The sequence below is a fragment of the Pelobates fuscus genome, chromosome 4 (assembly GCF_036172605.1).
Source record: "Pelobates fuscus isolate aPelFus1 chromosome 4, aPelFus1.pri, whole genome shotgun sequence".
Classification (NCBI taxonomy): domain Eukaryota; kingdom Metazoa; phylum Chordata; class Amphibia; order Anura; family Pelobatidae; genus Pelobates; species Pelobates fuscus.
Window position 1 is genome coordinate 72,799,165 of NC_086320.1, and position 18,233 is coordinate 72,817,397.

General features: G+C 43.1%; 1 protein-coding gene across 1 annotated transcript in view; it reads left to right on the forward strand.

Moving 5' to 3' along the window:
* LOC134609333 (early endosome antigen 1-like) overlaps positions 1 to 18,233 on the forward strand; it is a 61,835-nt gene that overhangs the window by 25,306 nt on the left and 18,296 nt on the right. The window contains exon 9 of the mRNA XM_063453014.1: positions 11,538 to 11,696. Coding sequence (XP_063309084.1) covers positions 11,538 to 11,696 — 159 coding nt within the window. The remainder of the gene's footprint in view (positions 1 to 11,537; positions 11,697 to 18,233) is intronic.

The window sequence follows — 18,233 nt, forward strand, 5'->3', positions numbered from 1 at the left end:
TAGGCAGCAAGTGAACAGCTAGTTCTTGATTTTCATGTGTTGGAAGCAGAAATAAAATGAGTAAGTGAAAAGAAATGAGTGACTCTGACAATCTCTGGGTGTTCCCAGTTAGTACCTACCAAAGTGGTGCAAGAAATGACAACCAGTGAACCGGCGTCAGGGTCATGGGTGCCCAAGGCTCAATAATGCACATGAGGAGTAAAGGCTAACTCATCTGGTCCGATCCAACAGAAGAGCTACTGTAGCTCAAATTGCTGAAAAATGTAATGCTGGCCATGATAGAAACACATGCAGTACATCACAGTGGGACTGCGTAGCCGTAGACCAAGCAGAGTGATCATCATGACCCCTGTCCACCACCGAAAGCATTTCAATAGTGATGTGAGCATAAGAATTGGACCGAGGAGCAATGGAAGAAGGTTGCCTGGTTTGATGAATCATGTTTTCTTTTAGATTAGGTGGATGGCCGTGTGCCTGTCCATTGTTTACATGGGGAAGAGATGGCAGCAGCATGAACCATGAGAAGAAGGCAGCCCGGCGGAGGCAGTGTTTCAGTGCTCTGGGCAATGTTCTGCTGGAAAACCTTGGGTCATGGCATTCATGTGGATGTTACCTTGGCACATACCACCAACCTAGAGATTGTTGCAGACCACACATTCATTGCAATGGTGCTCCATGATGGCAGTGGCTTCTTTCAGCAGGAGAATGCACCCTACCACACTGCTAAAAATTGTTAAAAAATGGTTTGAAGAACATGACAAAGAGTTCAAGGTGTTGCCTTGGCCTCCAAAATCCCCAGATCTTAATCCGAATGAGCATCCATAGGATGTGCTGGAACAACAAATGCGATCCATGGAGGCCCCCTTTCGCAGTTTGCAGGACTTGCAGGATCTGCTGCTAATGTCGCTAATGTCTTGGTGCCAGATACCACAAGACACGTTCAGAGGAGTATTGTGGAGTCCATGCCTCAACTGTTTTGGCAGCACGAGGGGGACGTACACAATATTAGGTAGGTTGTTCTGGATCGGTATATATAATACTAATTGCTATGCAGCACTACATCATTAAATTGCACATGTGTGAGACAGGTCCAAGAGTCAGTCTGGCAGAGTTATTCACTAAACTGTGAATTGAAGCTATTTAAAATCCAAAATCGCAGTCTAACCATTTTGCCCTCAATTTTGGCTTTTCATTTTTAATTTGCTTCAAGTTTAGTGTATTCCCCTGATACTTTTCGTTAAACCAGATATTGGCATGGGAATTGAAAACTAGATACCAATATAACTGAATTGGAAAAATCTGATGAATTAGAGAATTTCTTTGCAATTCAACAATTTTGACCTAGAAATAAAATAAAACCCAGTGACTGTGCAGCTCTAAGGCTGTGTGCATTCAATTCCAAGTTTAGGTTGTTAAGTGAATCCTTTTTATTCAATGCATGAATGCACCACTATTCGACGAGTGAGAGGTTTTACATGTTGTATTTGCATGGCAGTAACCCTGGAGTTCCCTTGCAAACATGCCCTCCAGGGTAACTGTTGTCAGTCAGTGCAAATGAAACTGTCACTGGTAGTGCCCTCCCCAAACAGCAAACAAAAACCACAATCCTAGTGCAGGCTTTAAACTCTCTGTTCCTGCATATTAACTACACATGCTGAATGTATGATTTTAGACATCTTGTAATCCATAAAATATGGCCATTTTAAAAAAAAAATGTTTTTATACTTTTTTATGTTTAGCAGTGCATTGTTTTAGTACAGGCAAGTGAGAGGTACCCCAATGGCATTCCTCAGCATAGTATCACATGTGACATTTGGGGTATTTAGTAGGATTTGCACTATTTTATGATATAGTAGAAACAAGACAAACAGCAAGCTAGTTAATCATATCTTACTAAAAGAGTAAACATCGGAGAATCATAGTAGTAGCTATTACAGTGGAATGTACCAGATACGTTCATTATATATTGATAATCTGTGTGTCTAGGTAGACATGGTAACATAGGAGATAGTACTTTAGGTAGACAAGCTATGAAGAGCGCTGTTGGGGCGCCCCTGGGTGTGGTGTCAGTAGGAAGATGTACTACTGTGATATTAGTCAGAGTATGGAGCGTTAACAGAAAAGAATGTAAAACATAATAAAAACATATTACTCAAGAATTGGTGTAAGAAATTTAAGTCTATGTAAGCAGGATCATAACAGGTGTCCACCAGGTTAAACAGGGTCTGCAATGTCGTCTGTGCCAGCGCCATCACTGGAACGTGCCCGAAAGCAGTCCGGGTCTTCGTACCCCTTATTCCAATGCCCAGTCTATGGGGAGGTCGTTGGTCGCTCTGCAGTGGGCATGTTTCATGCAGGTATGTACCTTTCATAAGAGCATGAGGCTGTACTGTGTCTGGGTGCTTCGTGGTGCTCCTGCACAAAGATCCACCATCTTGTGGGGCTAGGGCCTTGAGCACATGTGGAGGCCAGTAATGCCGAGTGGTCACAGGAGATCCAGTTTTGGTCAGTGTCGGCAAATGCCTCTGCGTTAGTTTGCCTGTTGCTGTACCGCACCGCTTGAACGGTCGCCAAAGTGGGGGCCTCCCCTCAGTCAGCTTTGATCGCTCTAGCTGGCGGTTTCTAGGTGGGAGGTAATTCAAGCGGTTCCTCTTTCGTGTGCCTCCTCCACTCTGACCGCTGTGTGCCTTGAGGGCTCTTTGTCTTTAGAGTGGGCTTGGAAGCTGCCCTCTGTCAGGGTACCTGAGGCCTCTACCTCTAAGGGAGGTAGAGATTTGGTGGTTTGTCCGTCCAGGCGAGCTGTTTCCTTCGTTCCTCGCGGTTCATCCAGTCACTTAAACACCGGCCGCGAGGAATCCACGTCCTTTTCTAGCGGGACGCTCAATACGTGACGTCATGACGTTATCACGAGCGACCTGTCACTCAAGTGTCCGATATCCAATCGGTACTTGTCAGAGGCGTGATTACCATCCAGAGCCAGGGTATTTAAGCTTACTTCTCACTTCAGCTCATTGCCCTGTCGTGGTTCTAGCTTGTCTAGTCACTCAGTGCTCTGGTATTCTAGTTTACTCTATTTGGTTTTGACTCGGCTTGTTGTACTACCCTGCTTCTCTGTTCTCCCTTGACCCGGCTTGTCTCTCGCTTATCTGTCTTCCCGTTCCCTCGACCTCGGCTTGTCTCTGACTATTCTCTATTACTCTCGGTACGTTAGTCCGGCCATTCTAAGGCCCGGTATACGTACCTTTCCACTCTTTGTACTCTGCGTGTTGGATCCCTGTCCCGATCCTGACATTACGACAGGGCCAATGGATCCTGCAGGTACAAACAGTCAGCTTGGTTCTTCTGATCCCAGGTTTGACGCCATGGAGCATAGGATGGATCAGATGGCCCTAGCACTACAGGCACTTTTGTCTCGTGCTAGTAACCCACCTGAGGAGACACGTACTCCTTCTATTTCTCCTGCAGTCTCAGGTCTAGAGGTAGCCACTGTAGGTGCTTCTTCCCGTATTACCCCACCAGTACGTTATGGCGGGTCACCGGAGAAGTGCCGTGGTTTTCTGAACCAGATTAGCATCCATTTCGAATTACAACCCCGCTCTTATCCTACAGATAGAGCGAAGGTTGGATTTGTTATTACCTTACTCATTGAGAAAGCTCTGAGATGGGCCAATCCTTTGTGGGAGAATGATAATCCATTAGTCTATAATTATAATGCCTTTGTAGCTGCGTTTAGAAGAACTTTTGACCCCCCTGGTAGAAAGGTCAATGCAGCTAGATTACTGTTGCGCCTTAGACAGGACAATCGAACACTTGTGGACTATGCACTAGAGTTCAGGTCCTTGGCGGCAGAAGTTAAGTGGAACGAACAGGCTTATATAGATGTGTTTCTGAATGGGTTATCAGATGTAATTCTTGACGAGGTCGCTACTAGAGAACTTCCTGAGAATTTGGAGGATTTAATTTCTTTTATATCTCGTATTGATGAACGCATAAGAGAGAGGCAGAACACTCGAGATAGGACCCGTAGACCCTCCTTTAAACTAGCGCCTACCTTTCAAAATTCTGAGTTCGAGGACTTACGTATTTCTGAACCTATGCAGATAGGCAGTACTCATCTCACAGAGAGAGAGAGACAGTACAGAAGAAGGGAGGGTTTATGTATGTATTGTGGAGTCAGAGGCCATTTACGCCTAAATTGTCCTAATCGTTCGGGAAACGCTCGCACCTAAGTTTCTCTAGAGGACAGGCCTTGGGTGTTTCTACTTTGTCCTCTATTCACAACTACAAAGAGTTCAGGCTTCTGTTACCCGTTTCTTTGAGGTGGGAGAAGGGAGTAGTAAAGACTATGGCACTAATCGATTCTGGAGCTGCTGAGAGCTTTATAGATCAGGGTTTTGTTGCCAAGCATGCTATCCCATCCCAGTTAAAAGAGACACCACTGGCTGTTGAGGCCATCGATGGTAGACCGTTACTTGAGCCTGTTATTTTCCATGAGACCATACCGATTAACTTAACTGTTGGCATCCTACATAAAGAGGATATATCCTTAATGCTCATTTCTTCTCCGTCTATTCCCATAGTCCTAGGGTACTCCTGGTTGAGGAGACACAACCCTATTATTAATTGGGAGTCAGGGGAGATAGTTTCGTGGGGAAAGAATTGTCAAGAAAAATGCTTGCGGAAGGTCTTACCTCTCGGATTAACACATCGGCTACCTCTGACAATCCTACAGAGACACAAATTCCGCCTCAGTATCTAGATTTAAAGGCAGTATTTGACAAAAAGAAAGCCGATACCTTACCTCCACACAGGTCCTTTGATTGCAAAATTAACCTACTCCCTGGTACCATGCCTCCCAGAGGTCATGTATACCCATTATCTACGAAAGAGAACTCAGTTCTAGAGGAGTATATTCACGAGAATTTAGACAAGGGATTCATCAGGAGGTCCTCCTCCCCTGCCGGGGCTGGATTTTTTTTTGTTAAAAAGAAAGATGGTTCTTTGAGACCTTGTATTGATTATCGAGGCTTGAATAAGATAACCATTAAAAATGCCTACCCGATTCCCTTGATCACCGAACTCTTCGATCGTTTGAAGGGCTCTACAATTTTCACCAAGTTAGACCTCAGAGGGGCGTATAACTTGGTGAGAATCCAGCAGGGACATGAGTGGAAGACGGCATTCAATACTCGCTATGGTCACTATGAATATACTGTTATGCCTTTTGGGTTATGCAATGCACCAGCGGTATTCCAAGATCTGATAAATGAGGTTCTTAGGGAATTTCAGCAAGAGTGCGTCATTGTATACCTAGATGATATACTTATTCATTCTAGTGAGATTGAGACTCATCACAAGCAAGTCAGGAGGGTTTTGCACAAGCTTCTTCAGCATGGTTTGTACTGCAAGTTGGAGAAATGTAGCTTTGATCAAACCCAGGTAACCTTTCTCGGCTATGTGATCTCTGGGGAGGGATTTAAGATGGATCCGGATAAACTCCAGTCCATTCTAGAGTGGCCTTTACCCAAAGGTCTTAAAGCCGTACAGAGATTCATTGGTTTTTCTAATTACTATAGGCGCTTTATTAAGGGCTATTCTTCAATTATCGCACCTATCACTAATATGACCAAACAGGGGGCTGATACTAAGAATTGGACTACTGAAGCTCTTCTTGCGTTCAAAACTCTCAAGGAGCTTTTCGCTTCCGCTCCAATTTTAGTTCACCCCGACACTTCCCTGCCTTTTCTGCTTGAGGTAGACGCATCAGAGACTGGTTTAGGTGCTGTCCTATCTCAAAGGTTGGGTGTTGATAAACCATTACATCCATGTGGATTTTTCTCTAAAAAATTGTCCGGTACTGAGAGCAGATATGACATTGGTGACAGAGAATTACTAGCGGTTATCAAAGCTTTGAAAGAGTGGAGACATTTATTGGAAGGTACTTTACATCCTGTTACCATTCTGACAGACCACAAAAATTTGTCTTATATCGGAGAGGCCAAGCGTTTGTCCTCCAGGCAGGCTCGTTGGTCATTGTTTCTTACCCATTTCAATTACGTTCTGACTTACAGACCTGGCTCAAAGAATTCTAAAGCCGATGCGCTATCTCGCCAATTTGAGCCTTCTGCTTCAGTTGAACCACTTGTGTCCTCCATTGTACCCAAATGCAATATTATTGCTAATACCAGTCTTAAAATTCATTCTCCGCTACTTGACCAGATCTTGAAGTCACAACATCTAGCTCCCGGAAACACTCCTGAAGGAAGAAACTTTGTTCCTCCTGAACTTCAACTGGAGCTCTTACAATGTTTTCACGAAAGTAAGATAGCTGGCCATCCTGGTATTCGCAAGACATACTCTCTGATATCCAAGGATTTCTGGTGGCCTTCACTTCGAAAAGATATTGAGGAGTTCGTCGCAGCTTGTGAGACTTGTGCCAAGACTAAACTACCTCATGCTTCTCCATGTGGCCTGTTACATCCCTTGGACGTTCCTGAGAAACCTTGGTCCTGTTTGTCCATAGACTTTATCGTTGATTTACCTGCTTCCAAGAGACAGACTGTTATTCTCACGGTGGTGGATAGATTTACTAAGATGGCTCATTTCGTACCATTACCTAAGCTTCCGACTTCTCCTGAATTGGCGGAGATTTTTGCGAGAGAGGTTTTTCGCCTACATGGGATTCCTTCGGAGATTGTTTCTGATAGAGGTTCTCAATTTGTCTCACGTTTCTGGAGATCCTTTTGTTCTCAAATGGGTATCAAATTGAACTTCTCCTCTGCCTATCACCCTCAGTCTAACGGAGCTGCTGAACGCACTAATCAAAAGATCGAACAGTATCTACGTTGCTTTGTTTCCGAACACCAGGACGATTGGGTCGGTCTGATTCCTTGGGCGGAGTTCGCACACAATAACCTTGTTTGTGATTCAACTCGCTCTAGCCCTTTCTTCATGAACTATGGCTTTCATCCTTCGATTTTTCCTTCGGTTTCCTCTTCTCAAGGAATACCGTCGGTTGATGATCATGTCGCCAACCTGAAGAGATTATGGGATCAGACTCGGCAAATTCTATTACATAGTTCTTCGTTGTTCAAGAAACACGCTGACAAGCATAGAAGAGCGGCTCCTGTTTTTGTTCCTGGGGATAGGGTATGGTTGAGTACTAAAAATATTCGCCTAAAAGTCCCATCTATGAAATTTGCTCCTCGCTACATAGGTCCTTACAGGATTCTCACTCGTATCAACCCGGTTGCGTATCGCCTTGCTCTGCCACCTGCCTTACGCATTCCTAACTCTTTTCATGTCTCCTTGTTGAAACCTCTTATTTGCAACAAATTCTCCTCTAAGGTTTCCTCGCCTAGTCCTGTTCAGGTGGAGGGTCGGGAGGAGTACGAGGTCAGCTCCATCATTGATTCCAGAATTTCAAGGGGAAAATTGCAATATCTGGTCAACTGGAGGGGATATGGTCCTGAGGAGAGGAGTTGGGTACCTCAGGAGGACGTTCATGCGTCTCGCCTTCGCAGAGCATTTCACCTCCGCTTCCCATCTCGCCCCGGTTCCTTCCGCCCGGTGGGCGTATCTGAGAGGGGGGGTACTGTCAGGGTACCTGAGGCCTCTACCTCTAAGGGAGGTAGAGATTTGGTGGTTTGTCCGTCCAGGCGAGCTGTTTCCTTCGTTCCTCGCGGTTCATCCAGTCACTTAAACACCGGCCGCGAGGAATCCACGTCCTTTTCTAGCGGGACGCTCAATACGTGACGTCATGACGTTATCACGAGCGACCTGTCACTCAAGTGTCCGATATCCAATCGGTACTTGTCAGAGGCGTGATTACCATCCAGAGCCAGGGTATTTAAGCTTACTTCTCACTTCAGCTCATTGCCCTGTCGTGGTTCTAGCTTGTCTAGTCACTCAGTGCTCTGGTATTCTAGTTTACTCTATTTGGTTTTGACTCGGCTTGTTGTACTACCCTGCTTCTCTGTTCTCCCTTGACCCGGCTTGTCTCTCGCTTATCTGTCTTCCCGTTCCCTCGACCTCGGCTTGTCTCTGACTATTCTCTATTACTCTCGGTACGTTAGTCCGGCCATTCTAAGGCCCGGTATACGTACCTTTCCACTCTTTGTACTCTGCGTGTTGGATCCCTGTCCCGATCCTGACACCCTCCTTGCATGGAGCCAGCGCAGTCTCTGCCACTGTGGGCGAACTGTTGGAGGGTCCACTGCCAACCATTGGACCCGAGGGTGCAGGCTTGGTTTTTTGGGTAAGCATGTTGGGGGTGTTGGAGGAGCACCTGTGGGAAGCCTGCGTTGCAACTTGTCCCAGAAGCATTCGAAAAGGGCTTCCAGCCTGGACAGAGCGTCGCTGACCGTGAAGGTAGCACTGCTCCCGCCGCCATCTTGAGGTCGGCCATTCTGCACACTGCTGCCTGGGGTAGGATGTGTCTTAATTGCGGGTAGGTGTCGGTTACTGTGGAGGTTGGGACCGGGATGACACCCGCCGGTCCAAAGGGGGGGGACGCAGAGCTCAACCGCCGTTCAGCCCGCATGAGTCCGCTGAGAAGTGCAGCCGTCACTCCCAGACAGGACCATGCTAGGCCTTGAGTCACAGGGTCAGAGCTCCGCTGCCGGGTCCTCACAGAATCGCCCTAGCCGGTGCACAGGGCGTCCTAGACACTGTCGGGTATCGTTAAAAGTTGTTTGTACAGCAGGAACAAGACTTTGGCATGATTTAGGGTGAGTTAGGGGAGGAGCCCATGTTACATGCTTATCACGGCGGTCCGGCCCCGCCCCCAAAATTATGGCCATTTTGTCAGCCATGTTTGATTTTTACCCTTTTTAAGAAACACATAATAGATTTAAAGGGACACTATAGTCACCAAAACAACCTTAGCATAATGAAGCAGTTTTGGTGTACAGATTATGCCCCTGCAGTCTCACTGCTCAATTATCTGCCATTAATGAGTTTAATCACTTTTTTACACAGACCTAGTCATACCTCCCTGCACGTGACTTGCACAGCCTTCCTAAACACTTCCTGCAAAGAGTCATCCAATGTTTACACTTCCTTTATTGTAGATTCTGTTTGATTTAGAATTTCTTATCTCCTGCTGTGTTAACAGCTTGTTAGACCTTGCAGGAACCTACCATATGCAATTAACGTTCAATTTACAGAGCAGGAGATAAAAACTTTTACAGTAAGTTATCTAATTGAAAATGGGGAAGTGTGTCTAGGGCTGCATAAACAGAAACAAAACTGATTTAACTCTTAAATGACAGTGAATTGGGCAGTGAAACTTCAGAGGCATAATCTATACACTATAACTACTTCATTAAACTAAAATAGTTTTGGTGACTATTGTGTCCCTTTAAATACAATAAATTAGTTTTCAAATTTTTTAACATAATACTTAATAATGTCAGCTATAACAGGTGAACTTTAAACACATTGATATCAAAAAGCAATCAATCAAAATAGGAATCATTTGGCATAATATAATAGCAAAAAGTAGCATTATATTACATTCAGTATTAGTTAATAGAATTGGAGTGAAAAGCAAAATGCAAGATTTGAGGTGCAACCACTTTCGGCTAATTAATAATAATATATATTTTTTTTAAATCTCATTTATGTGAACCAACAGCCTTGAAGACAACAGCAATACACCCCACAATGCAACACAATGGATTGTTGAGTTTTTTTTTATGTATCTACACCTTAACAATTCGTGGTTCATGTTCCCACGCCCATAATTTATATAGCTGGCTTGACTAGTGCCAGTAATCAAGATTAACTATACAAATGCTTAGTAACTCCGCCTCACAGATTGTCCTCCACAGATACTCGGACTATTTCAAGTGACTTCTCTTAACATAAGACTCAAGTCGTCTGTCTCCAAGTGACAATGAAGAGGCTAAAAAACAATGGGCTATTGTTAAAGACTGTCTGACTGGCATATGTTGTGATTAGTTGCACTTAATGATCGCTTGAGAGGGGTGAAAGTAAATATGTGTAAAATATTAATCAAAGGAAAATATATTATTTATCACATTTGTAATTAAATTGTTGGTTCCCTATCCAAAGACTATTTTATCATATGCATGTCGAGTTAACCCTACATTTGTAAACAGAGTAATTAAAGAAACCTCACCCGATAAAATATAAAAATCACTGTAGAAGCCAAGTAAAGTTACTCTCCTTAACACTGCAGCATGTCCTATTTAGCTACAGCACCGCTTAAAGCTTAATGTGCGCCCTAGCACTGTATAAAACTTGAGATAAAGCATGGATACCGGAAAAACCCAACTTCTATCTACACATTGATACGCCCTCTCTAAATTATATATTACATTTTTTTATTGCCCTAAGTTAACTCACAACACTGAAAAGGCTGCAAATCTTGCAATAAATAAAATTTAAGAAAACAAACATAAAAATATTGATTAAAGCGGGTGCATGCTTTTCCTGGTTTCTATACCATGGGTGAAGGGGTTTTAAAGGGGTATTAGATATATCAAAGTCAGGGTATGCAATGTTTGCTGCTTCATCATACCAAAGTCTTTGGGACGTGTATCGGAAAAATTAGATTGGCAGATCTCAATACTCTGGCTTATATTAAATGGAGATAAATTCAAAAAACCCTAGTTATAAACACACTCCTTATTTATAAACTAGATATGGTTGTGGGTATCCCTCACACCTAGAAGATTAATAACGATTGATCTATTTTATTTTGCAGGATATGTTGGCGCTTTTTAAATGCCAGTAATAAATAAAACGTGACATTTGACATCCCTGAGGAAGTTTAACATCATCCATTGCAGCTCATAGGAAAACATTGGATTCAAGGCTTCCCTATGAGCAGCATTTGAATGGAGATGACAGCAAGCAACACTAAGTGGGTGGAGATGCGAGTGGCAGCACCAAGAGAGTCCCGGCATTGGAAAAAGAGATGACCCTAATTCTAACAAGGGACTTGGACACTATAGCGTTAGGAATACACATTTGTATTCCGAACGCTAAATAGTGATGTCCCGAACTGTTCGCCAGGAACCGTTCGCCGGCAAACATAGCTTGTTCGTGGCGAATGCGGCGGGCGAACATATGCGATGGTCGGTCTGCGCCCTATTCGTCATCATTGAGTAAACTTTGACCCTGTACCTCACAGTCAGCAGACACATTCCAGCCAATCAGCAGCAGACCCTCCCTCCCAGACCCTCCCACCTCCATGACGAATAGGGGGCGGACCGTCCATCGCATATGTTCGCCCGCCGCGTTCGCCACAAACAAGCTATGTTCGCCGGCGAACGGTTCCTGGCGAACAGTTCGGGACATCACTAACGCTAAAGTGTTTCTTTAGCAGTAAATTCATTAAACACGTGCTCATATAAGCAGTTTGATCTGGTTATACACAGCATTAGGTTAGTTCAGAATGTAAGGTACATGCTCTTTTGTGCTAAAGCAAATGTGTGTTTCCGATACCTTAATCTATGAAGTTTTCAATCCTCTGAATATATAAAGTGTGTATGTTTTTAATCTTGTAGGAGCAGCAGCTCAGGGAAAATGAGAGAATGAAAAACACAAAAAGGATTTCTGAGATAACACTGGGGAAAGAAAAAGAGAGAGAGCTTGAGCTGACCCTGTCACACCTGAAAAGACTTGTACAGGATGAAAAGGACAAAGTGTTCACTGCACAGGAGCAGGTAGGAAGATGAGAAGCCTTGCTAACCTCTCTGGCACATAATCAGCTCAAATGTTCAGTGGAAGTAACTTTGGGTCTTGTCAAAAAAGAAAAGATCAATACAATCTTAGAGATTTATTCACAAAATATATAAACTGTAGAAAATCAAGCTGTGACTATAACCAAAAAAGGATAGCTTTCCCTATATGAGTTATTTTTTGCCTAATTTAGCCTTTACATGTCAATTAGCCAAAATTTGGGGTCTAGTTAATAAACCCAAAATGTCATTAAAACATCCACAGACTGAGTTGATCCAAGGATAAAGCTTAAAAGGACGAAATATCTGAAGATTGAGTTAATCGATGGATAAAACCTAATATGATTTTAATGCTTGTGTTTACTTTCCTGGAAGCTAAGGGCAATCTCTCAAACTGTTGTCTGTTGAGTCTGCTACGTAATTATCCACATGGGCTACAGGAAATGTAACAATTTAGCTGCCTTCACAAATAAGCAAATAGACTGACAAACAGACAGCATGAAACGTCCCACAAGGATTGGAAAAAGAGTTCCTTTAAATGTGAAATAAGTTAGTTATGCTGGGTGGTCGCTTTGTTGTCTTTTTTTCTGTTATAATAAGAATTACAGGGTTATTTACTGGAGTTAGAATTGTCAGAAATTCAAAGACAATTGAAGGTTTTAGACTTAAATAGATGAACTTACTGGATGCACTGGCTGCCTTCAATTTGAAATTCACTTGGAATTCCTAACAATTCTCACTGTAGTTTTGTTCCATAATCTCTTCCTTCCTTTCCCTCCTTCTAACCTGCAGTGTGTCCCTTTTAGCTCCAAACGTATTTTTCTACACGTTGCTATAACTTAGATTGCTCTGCGTTGTAGTTTGTTTGTTAGATTTGTTAGTATAAAAGTGACAATTTACAACTCCCATATTCTCATAATCCAAGACTGTGCATATGAAAGTACTGCTAAGCAGTACTATAGAAAGTCAAGAGATCATCATGGTTGGTGGAGTCACTTTCTGGTCTGCTCAGAAGCAGCAGAGCCTGGGAGTTTCCAGCAAACACTGGGACTACAAATGTCAGTGCATCCAGGTTGTAATAAATGTAAATATTAATGTGGAAGTGTACATTCCACATTCTCAATGCAGACATTTCAAAGCAATGTGACACTGAACCAGGAATGGTGCCAGGGCACTATAGTGGTAGAGGTTAACACAGTAAAGGAGTTTAAGCATGCTTGGCATAGGCATAAGGCTATCCTAACTATAAGATAATAGGGACTAATGAAAGTATTTAGAAAATTGTGCAGACTAGATGGGCCGAATGGTTCTTATCTGCCGTCACATTCTATGTTTCTATGTATCTTATTTTGCATTATTTATAAAGGGGCAATCGAAGCAACAGAATCACCGCAACACACAGTTAATGTTACAGTGCCTATAGTGCCCTGGCACCATTCCTGGTTCAGTGTCACATTGCTTAGAAATGTCTGCATTGAGAATGTGGAATGTACACTTCCACATTTATTTCAACCTGGATGCATTGACAGGCTGAGAGTGCTGGGCTAACACTCTCTGCCAATAGCCACTGTCCAGGTTGGACAAAAAGCCATTGTTAAGTGTAATTTCTACATTATTAATGTCGTCAGGGAGGGGAAGGTCTCCAGGCAAAGGAAAGAGCGCCGTTTATGTAAAACCATTCCTAACCCTTTTGGCATTAAACTGAGGAAGGGTGCTAGGACACTTAGGCAACAATACCACTTCATCGAGCCATAGTGTTTCTGTTGATGACAATGTCTCTTTTTGAATATTTTTCAATGTATTTAAAAAGAATGGGTTAAAGGTACCCAGACCACTTCTCCTCAAGGAACGGCAATGCTCATATTGTAGGGCTTAAATGCCACACTGACAGCCACTAGAAGCACTTCCTCATAAATAGTAGAGTAAAATCTGATTTTCACAGAGCAGTGTTTTGCTACGCATGCACACTAGTTCCTGAATGCTTTCCTATTGGAGCTTATCAAGATTGGGGGGTGGGGCCAGCCGCAGAAAGGGCTGTGCAGCGTGGGATATAAGGTAAGTAAAATGCTTTTTTAACCTTTGAGAGCTAGGTCTGTCAACTAGGCCTGAAAACAAATGGGCATTTGTGTTCCTAATGTGCAGTGTTCCTTTAACATGAGCCAAAAAATATCCTTTTAAGTTGCAGTCTTTCTTTCCTAAAGAGAGAGCTTAATGAAAGGCCATAACCTGTATGTCATCAAGTGACCTTTATCCTAGTTATATGTGATTAGCTTTATTTTACATGGCTGAGTTAACATCATATTGTCAAGTGTCAACATTGCCTTCAGTCTCATGCCAAGGTAAAGTAATTGTAACACACTTGCCATGAGGCTTACTGTCCCTTCACAGCAGTGTTGGCCGCAGTTCTGTTGTGTTCAGAGGGATAGGTTACAAACAATTGTTTAAGGCAGAGTAGATTGGCAGAGAAGTTCTAAACCATTTAGTCTGCTCAACTACTCTTGGGCGGCAGCAACGACCATAGTACACATCAGCCCCAATACATACAGTAAAATCCAAAAAAAGTTACCTGCGCTCTTTCTTGGGCGTCTCCGGGGTTCATACTTAGGGGGGACACATAAGGGGCCAGGGACATATATATATGTATATAAATAATAAGGTGCACTCCTGGATTTAAAAATTACTTGATTTATTGTGCAAAATATTCTAAGTTCTGTGGATCAACGTTTCGACCAAAATAAAGTCTTTTTCAAGATCAGAACCTGTTCTGATTTTGAAAAATACCTTCTTTTGGTCGAAACGTCAATCCACAGAACTTTGAATTTTTTGCACAATAAATCAAGTAATTTTTAAATCCAGGAGTGCACCTTATTATTTTATCTATATATAAATCGCTGGTTTGCACCCTGGTATGTATTTTTGTATATATTGTATATAGGTAGTGTGCCAAAACCATTCTTTCAATTATATATTGCCAGGCACCATGGCAAACTGACATTTGGAATTTGTCGAGCTCTGTGTGTGTATGTATATGTTTGTGTGTGTGTGTGTATATATATATATATATACAAAACAAGATTGCTCCTGCACTCACGCCTAAATGTCCCTTAGGGGCCAGGTGCCAACGTAATTAAAAGTCCAAAGTTTAATGACAAATTGTTAAAATATCCAAGATCAACGTTTCAGTCCATGCAGACTTTCATCAGGATCATAAGATTAGTGAGACATACATGCATACCCTATACAATTATTCCAATTAAGCAGATGAAATAAATTAGAAATAAATTAGAAACAATCAATGAATAGGCTTACCCCCGGTGAAATTGCCGTGCTGCCGGCGTCCCCCAGTGCATAGTGCGCCTGCGCGAACAGGCTCCACCCCTCTAGTGACGACATCACGAAATTACATCCGCCGTTCGTCGCCATAGCGACCGCTATGCTAATGCGTCGCTATGGAAATAAAAGACAGAACGGTCAGCAGTGAACCCTAATACACCAACGTGTACAGTGGAACTAAATTACTTATGAATAGAAGCAATAAATTATGTGAACATTTGTACTGGTGTGTAGGATGAGCCATAAAGAATTATAGGCTCAAATACTGAAATAGCATTGTATAAAAAAAATTCTAGAAGTGCATTGTTTTGCACTATTGAAAATCACTTGTGATCTTAACTTTATTTATATTTTTGCACATTTCAGCACTTTTTGGGCACTACTGGCACTTTAAATATTTGCACTCTAGAACTAGTGGTCCCATAGTTAGGACTTCTTAGGCACTTTCTTTCAGTATATTTAATTTACATATTATATAACTTGCACTTTAAAAGAGGCACTTCATATTGATATGCACTTCTAGAAAAGTTTTTTATACAATGCTATTTCAGTATTTGAGCCTATAATTCTTTATGGCTCATCCTACACACCAGTACAAATGTTCACATAATTTATTGCTTCTATTCATAAGTAATTTAGTTCCACTGTACACGTTGGTGTATTAGGGTTCACTGCTGACCGTTCTGTCTTTTATTTCCATAGCGACGCATTAGCATAGCGGTCGCTATGGCGACGAATGGCGGATGTAATTTCGTGATGTCGTCACTAGAGGGGTGGAGCCTGTTCGCGCAGGCGCACTATGCACTGGGGGACGCCGGCAGCACGGCAATTTCACCGGGGGTAAGCCTATTCATTGATTGTTTCTAATTTATTTCTAATTTATTTCATCTGCTTAATTGGAATAATTGTATAGGGTATGCATGTATGTCTCACTAATCTTATGATCCTGATGAAAGTCTGCATGGACTGAAACGTTGATCTTAGATATTTTAACAATTTGTCATTAAACTTTGGACTTTTAATTACGTGAGCGCAACCATCTCTTTGAATTCCTTGTCATGTCAGCCCTTTGCTAGGCCGCGCAGGAAACATTAAAGCTGGCCTCCGCGGGGAGCATGGAGACGGTGCACGGGGGAGCAGTAACCTACCTGCAGTTCTTCTCTGTTCCCTTTCACACTGTTTAGTGACATGACGTCACTCCGGCCCCGGCATCACTACAGAGCGCGCGCAGGGGAGCAGAGAATGTGTGTGTCTCAGTCAGTGTGTGTCTCAATCAGAGACTGTGTGCCTGTCACTGTAGGTCTGTCAGAATGTGTGTATGTCCGTCAGTGTGTGACTCAGTCAGAGATTGGGGGCGGAGCTTGCGGACGGGGAGGCGATCTTCCATGCAGGGGCAGAGCTTGTGTGCTGGGGAAGCTGCTGCACATTGGCGGAACTAATGTAGAGTGGGCTCTGGTGCAAAAACTGTTTTAGGCTCCTGAAGATACATGCCTATCGGTTGGCCCTAATAGCACAGGCCACTCAAAGTGCCCCGGTGTAACCGCAGCACCAGCACTCCCTGTAGTTCCACCGCTGCGCCTTCCTTATTACATGCAAGACACCTTTTTACGGACTGGAAAACCTTTTCAGGAGATGCAAGATAATTTTCCATGGTGTTTAGAAGGGGCTGTGGTGAAGTGTGTGTGTGTATAAAGGAGTCTGTTTATGGTGTACTTTGTGTAACTAGAGGCTGTAGTGTGAGCATGTGCTCATGTATAGGAGCTTTTGAGATTGTGTGTGCTGAGAGGGCCTGTAAAGTGTGAGCGTATGCATCTAGGAGCTGCATTGTGGGTGTATGTGTAATGGGGTTGCATTGTGTGCTTATCAAGGAGCTGTAGTTATTTTTTGATTCAGTGTGTAATGGGGTGATGCATGTATGTATGTGTGTAGGGGGTGAAGGTATGTGGGTGAGTGGTGCACTGTGTGTGTGTGCAAAGGTGTACTCTGTGTTGGTGGGAGTGTACTGTATGTGGGGGGTTCAATGTCTGAGGGTGCACTGTGTTCAGGGGGGTGTAAAGAGTGAGATAGGGAAGAGCTTTACAATTTTTACTTTAATAATTGTTTTAAAAAATTTTTTTTAAAAGGAATATTCCCCTTTTCCCTGACCTTACCTTGCATGGAGGGCTTGTCACAATCAGATCCATGGTGGTTGAGAAGGCTGCCTATTCATCGGGTACAGGGGAGGTCAGGAGATGACAGGTATCTCTCTTGAAGCTCAAGTACACACACACACAGACACATACACACAGACTGACCCATACATACATACACACACACACACACAGACTGTGCCACCATCCCCACACAGACACACACACACAGACAACCACACCGCACTTACCAGCAGCTGCCAGCTTCTTCTCTGTCTCTCCCCTGCACAGTGCCCCTTCTGGCTGCACGTGGGAAAACGGTGGAACACAGTGACGGTGCTGCTGCAGCTTGTGAAGGGAGACTCAAGGCTCCCGACTTCAATTTCAATTGGGGGGCACTGCATGATGTAGGGGGGGCCATGCCCCCCCTCACCTAGAGACACCCCTGGCCCTAGGGTGTAATGTTAACACTGCATTTTCTCTGAAAAGAGAATAAACTTCTGCCACCAGGTGCCTAGTAACCTTGGTATGCCTCTGTGTTAGAAGCCAATGAGTAAAAGCAAGGATTATTGAGCTAGCACAAGGAAACTATCCACACTCCTTGGGATTGGATGACCTCCTGCTGGGCCCTGAAGTCTAAATAGATGGTAAACGGCTTGAGGCTTGTTCATTGCCAAATTCCAATACACGTCAGCAAAAACAAATATCTAGCCTTTGACCTCTAAATCTATTGTTAAACATTATTTTGCATGAATTAAAAATGCAACAAGCTAAGAAACAGAAGAGTGATTAATTGCCCAATCACTTTTGATATGTTCTTGTCTGGAGATGAATATCTACCAGTAAGGTTAGCAGTCTGTATAGTATTGTCTTTTTCATTTCATTATCACTACGGAACCAAAAACAAAACTTGCTTCACTCTCCAAATACTTTTGGCTACATTGTTTAGGTTTTAATCCACACAATACATCTATCTACATTCATCTGCGGCGATGTATAGATAATATATTACTATACCTACCAAAAATTACCTTAGCATCCTTGTGTTGGTATGTGGTGA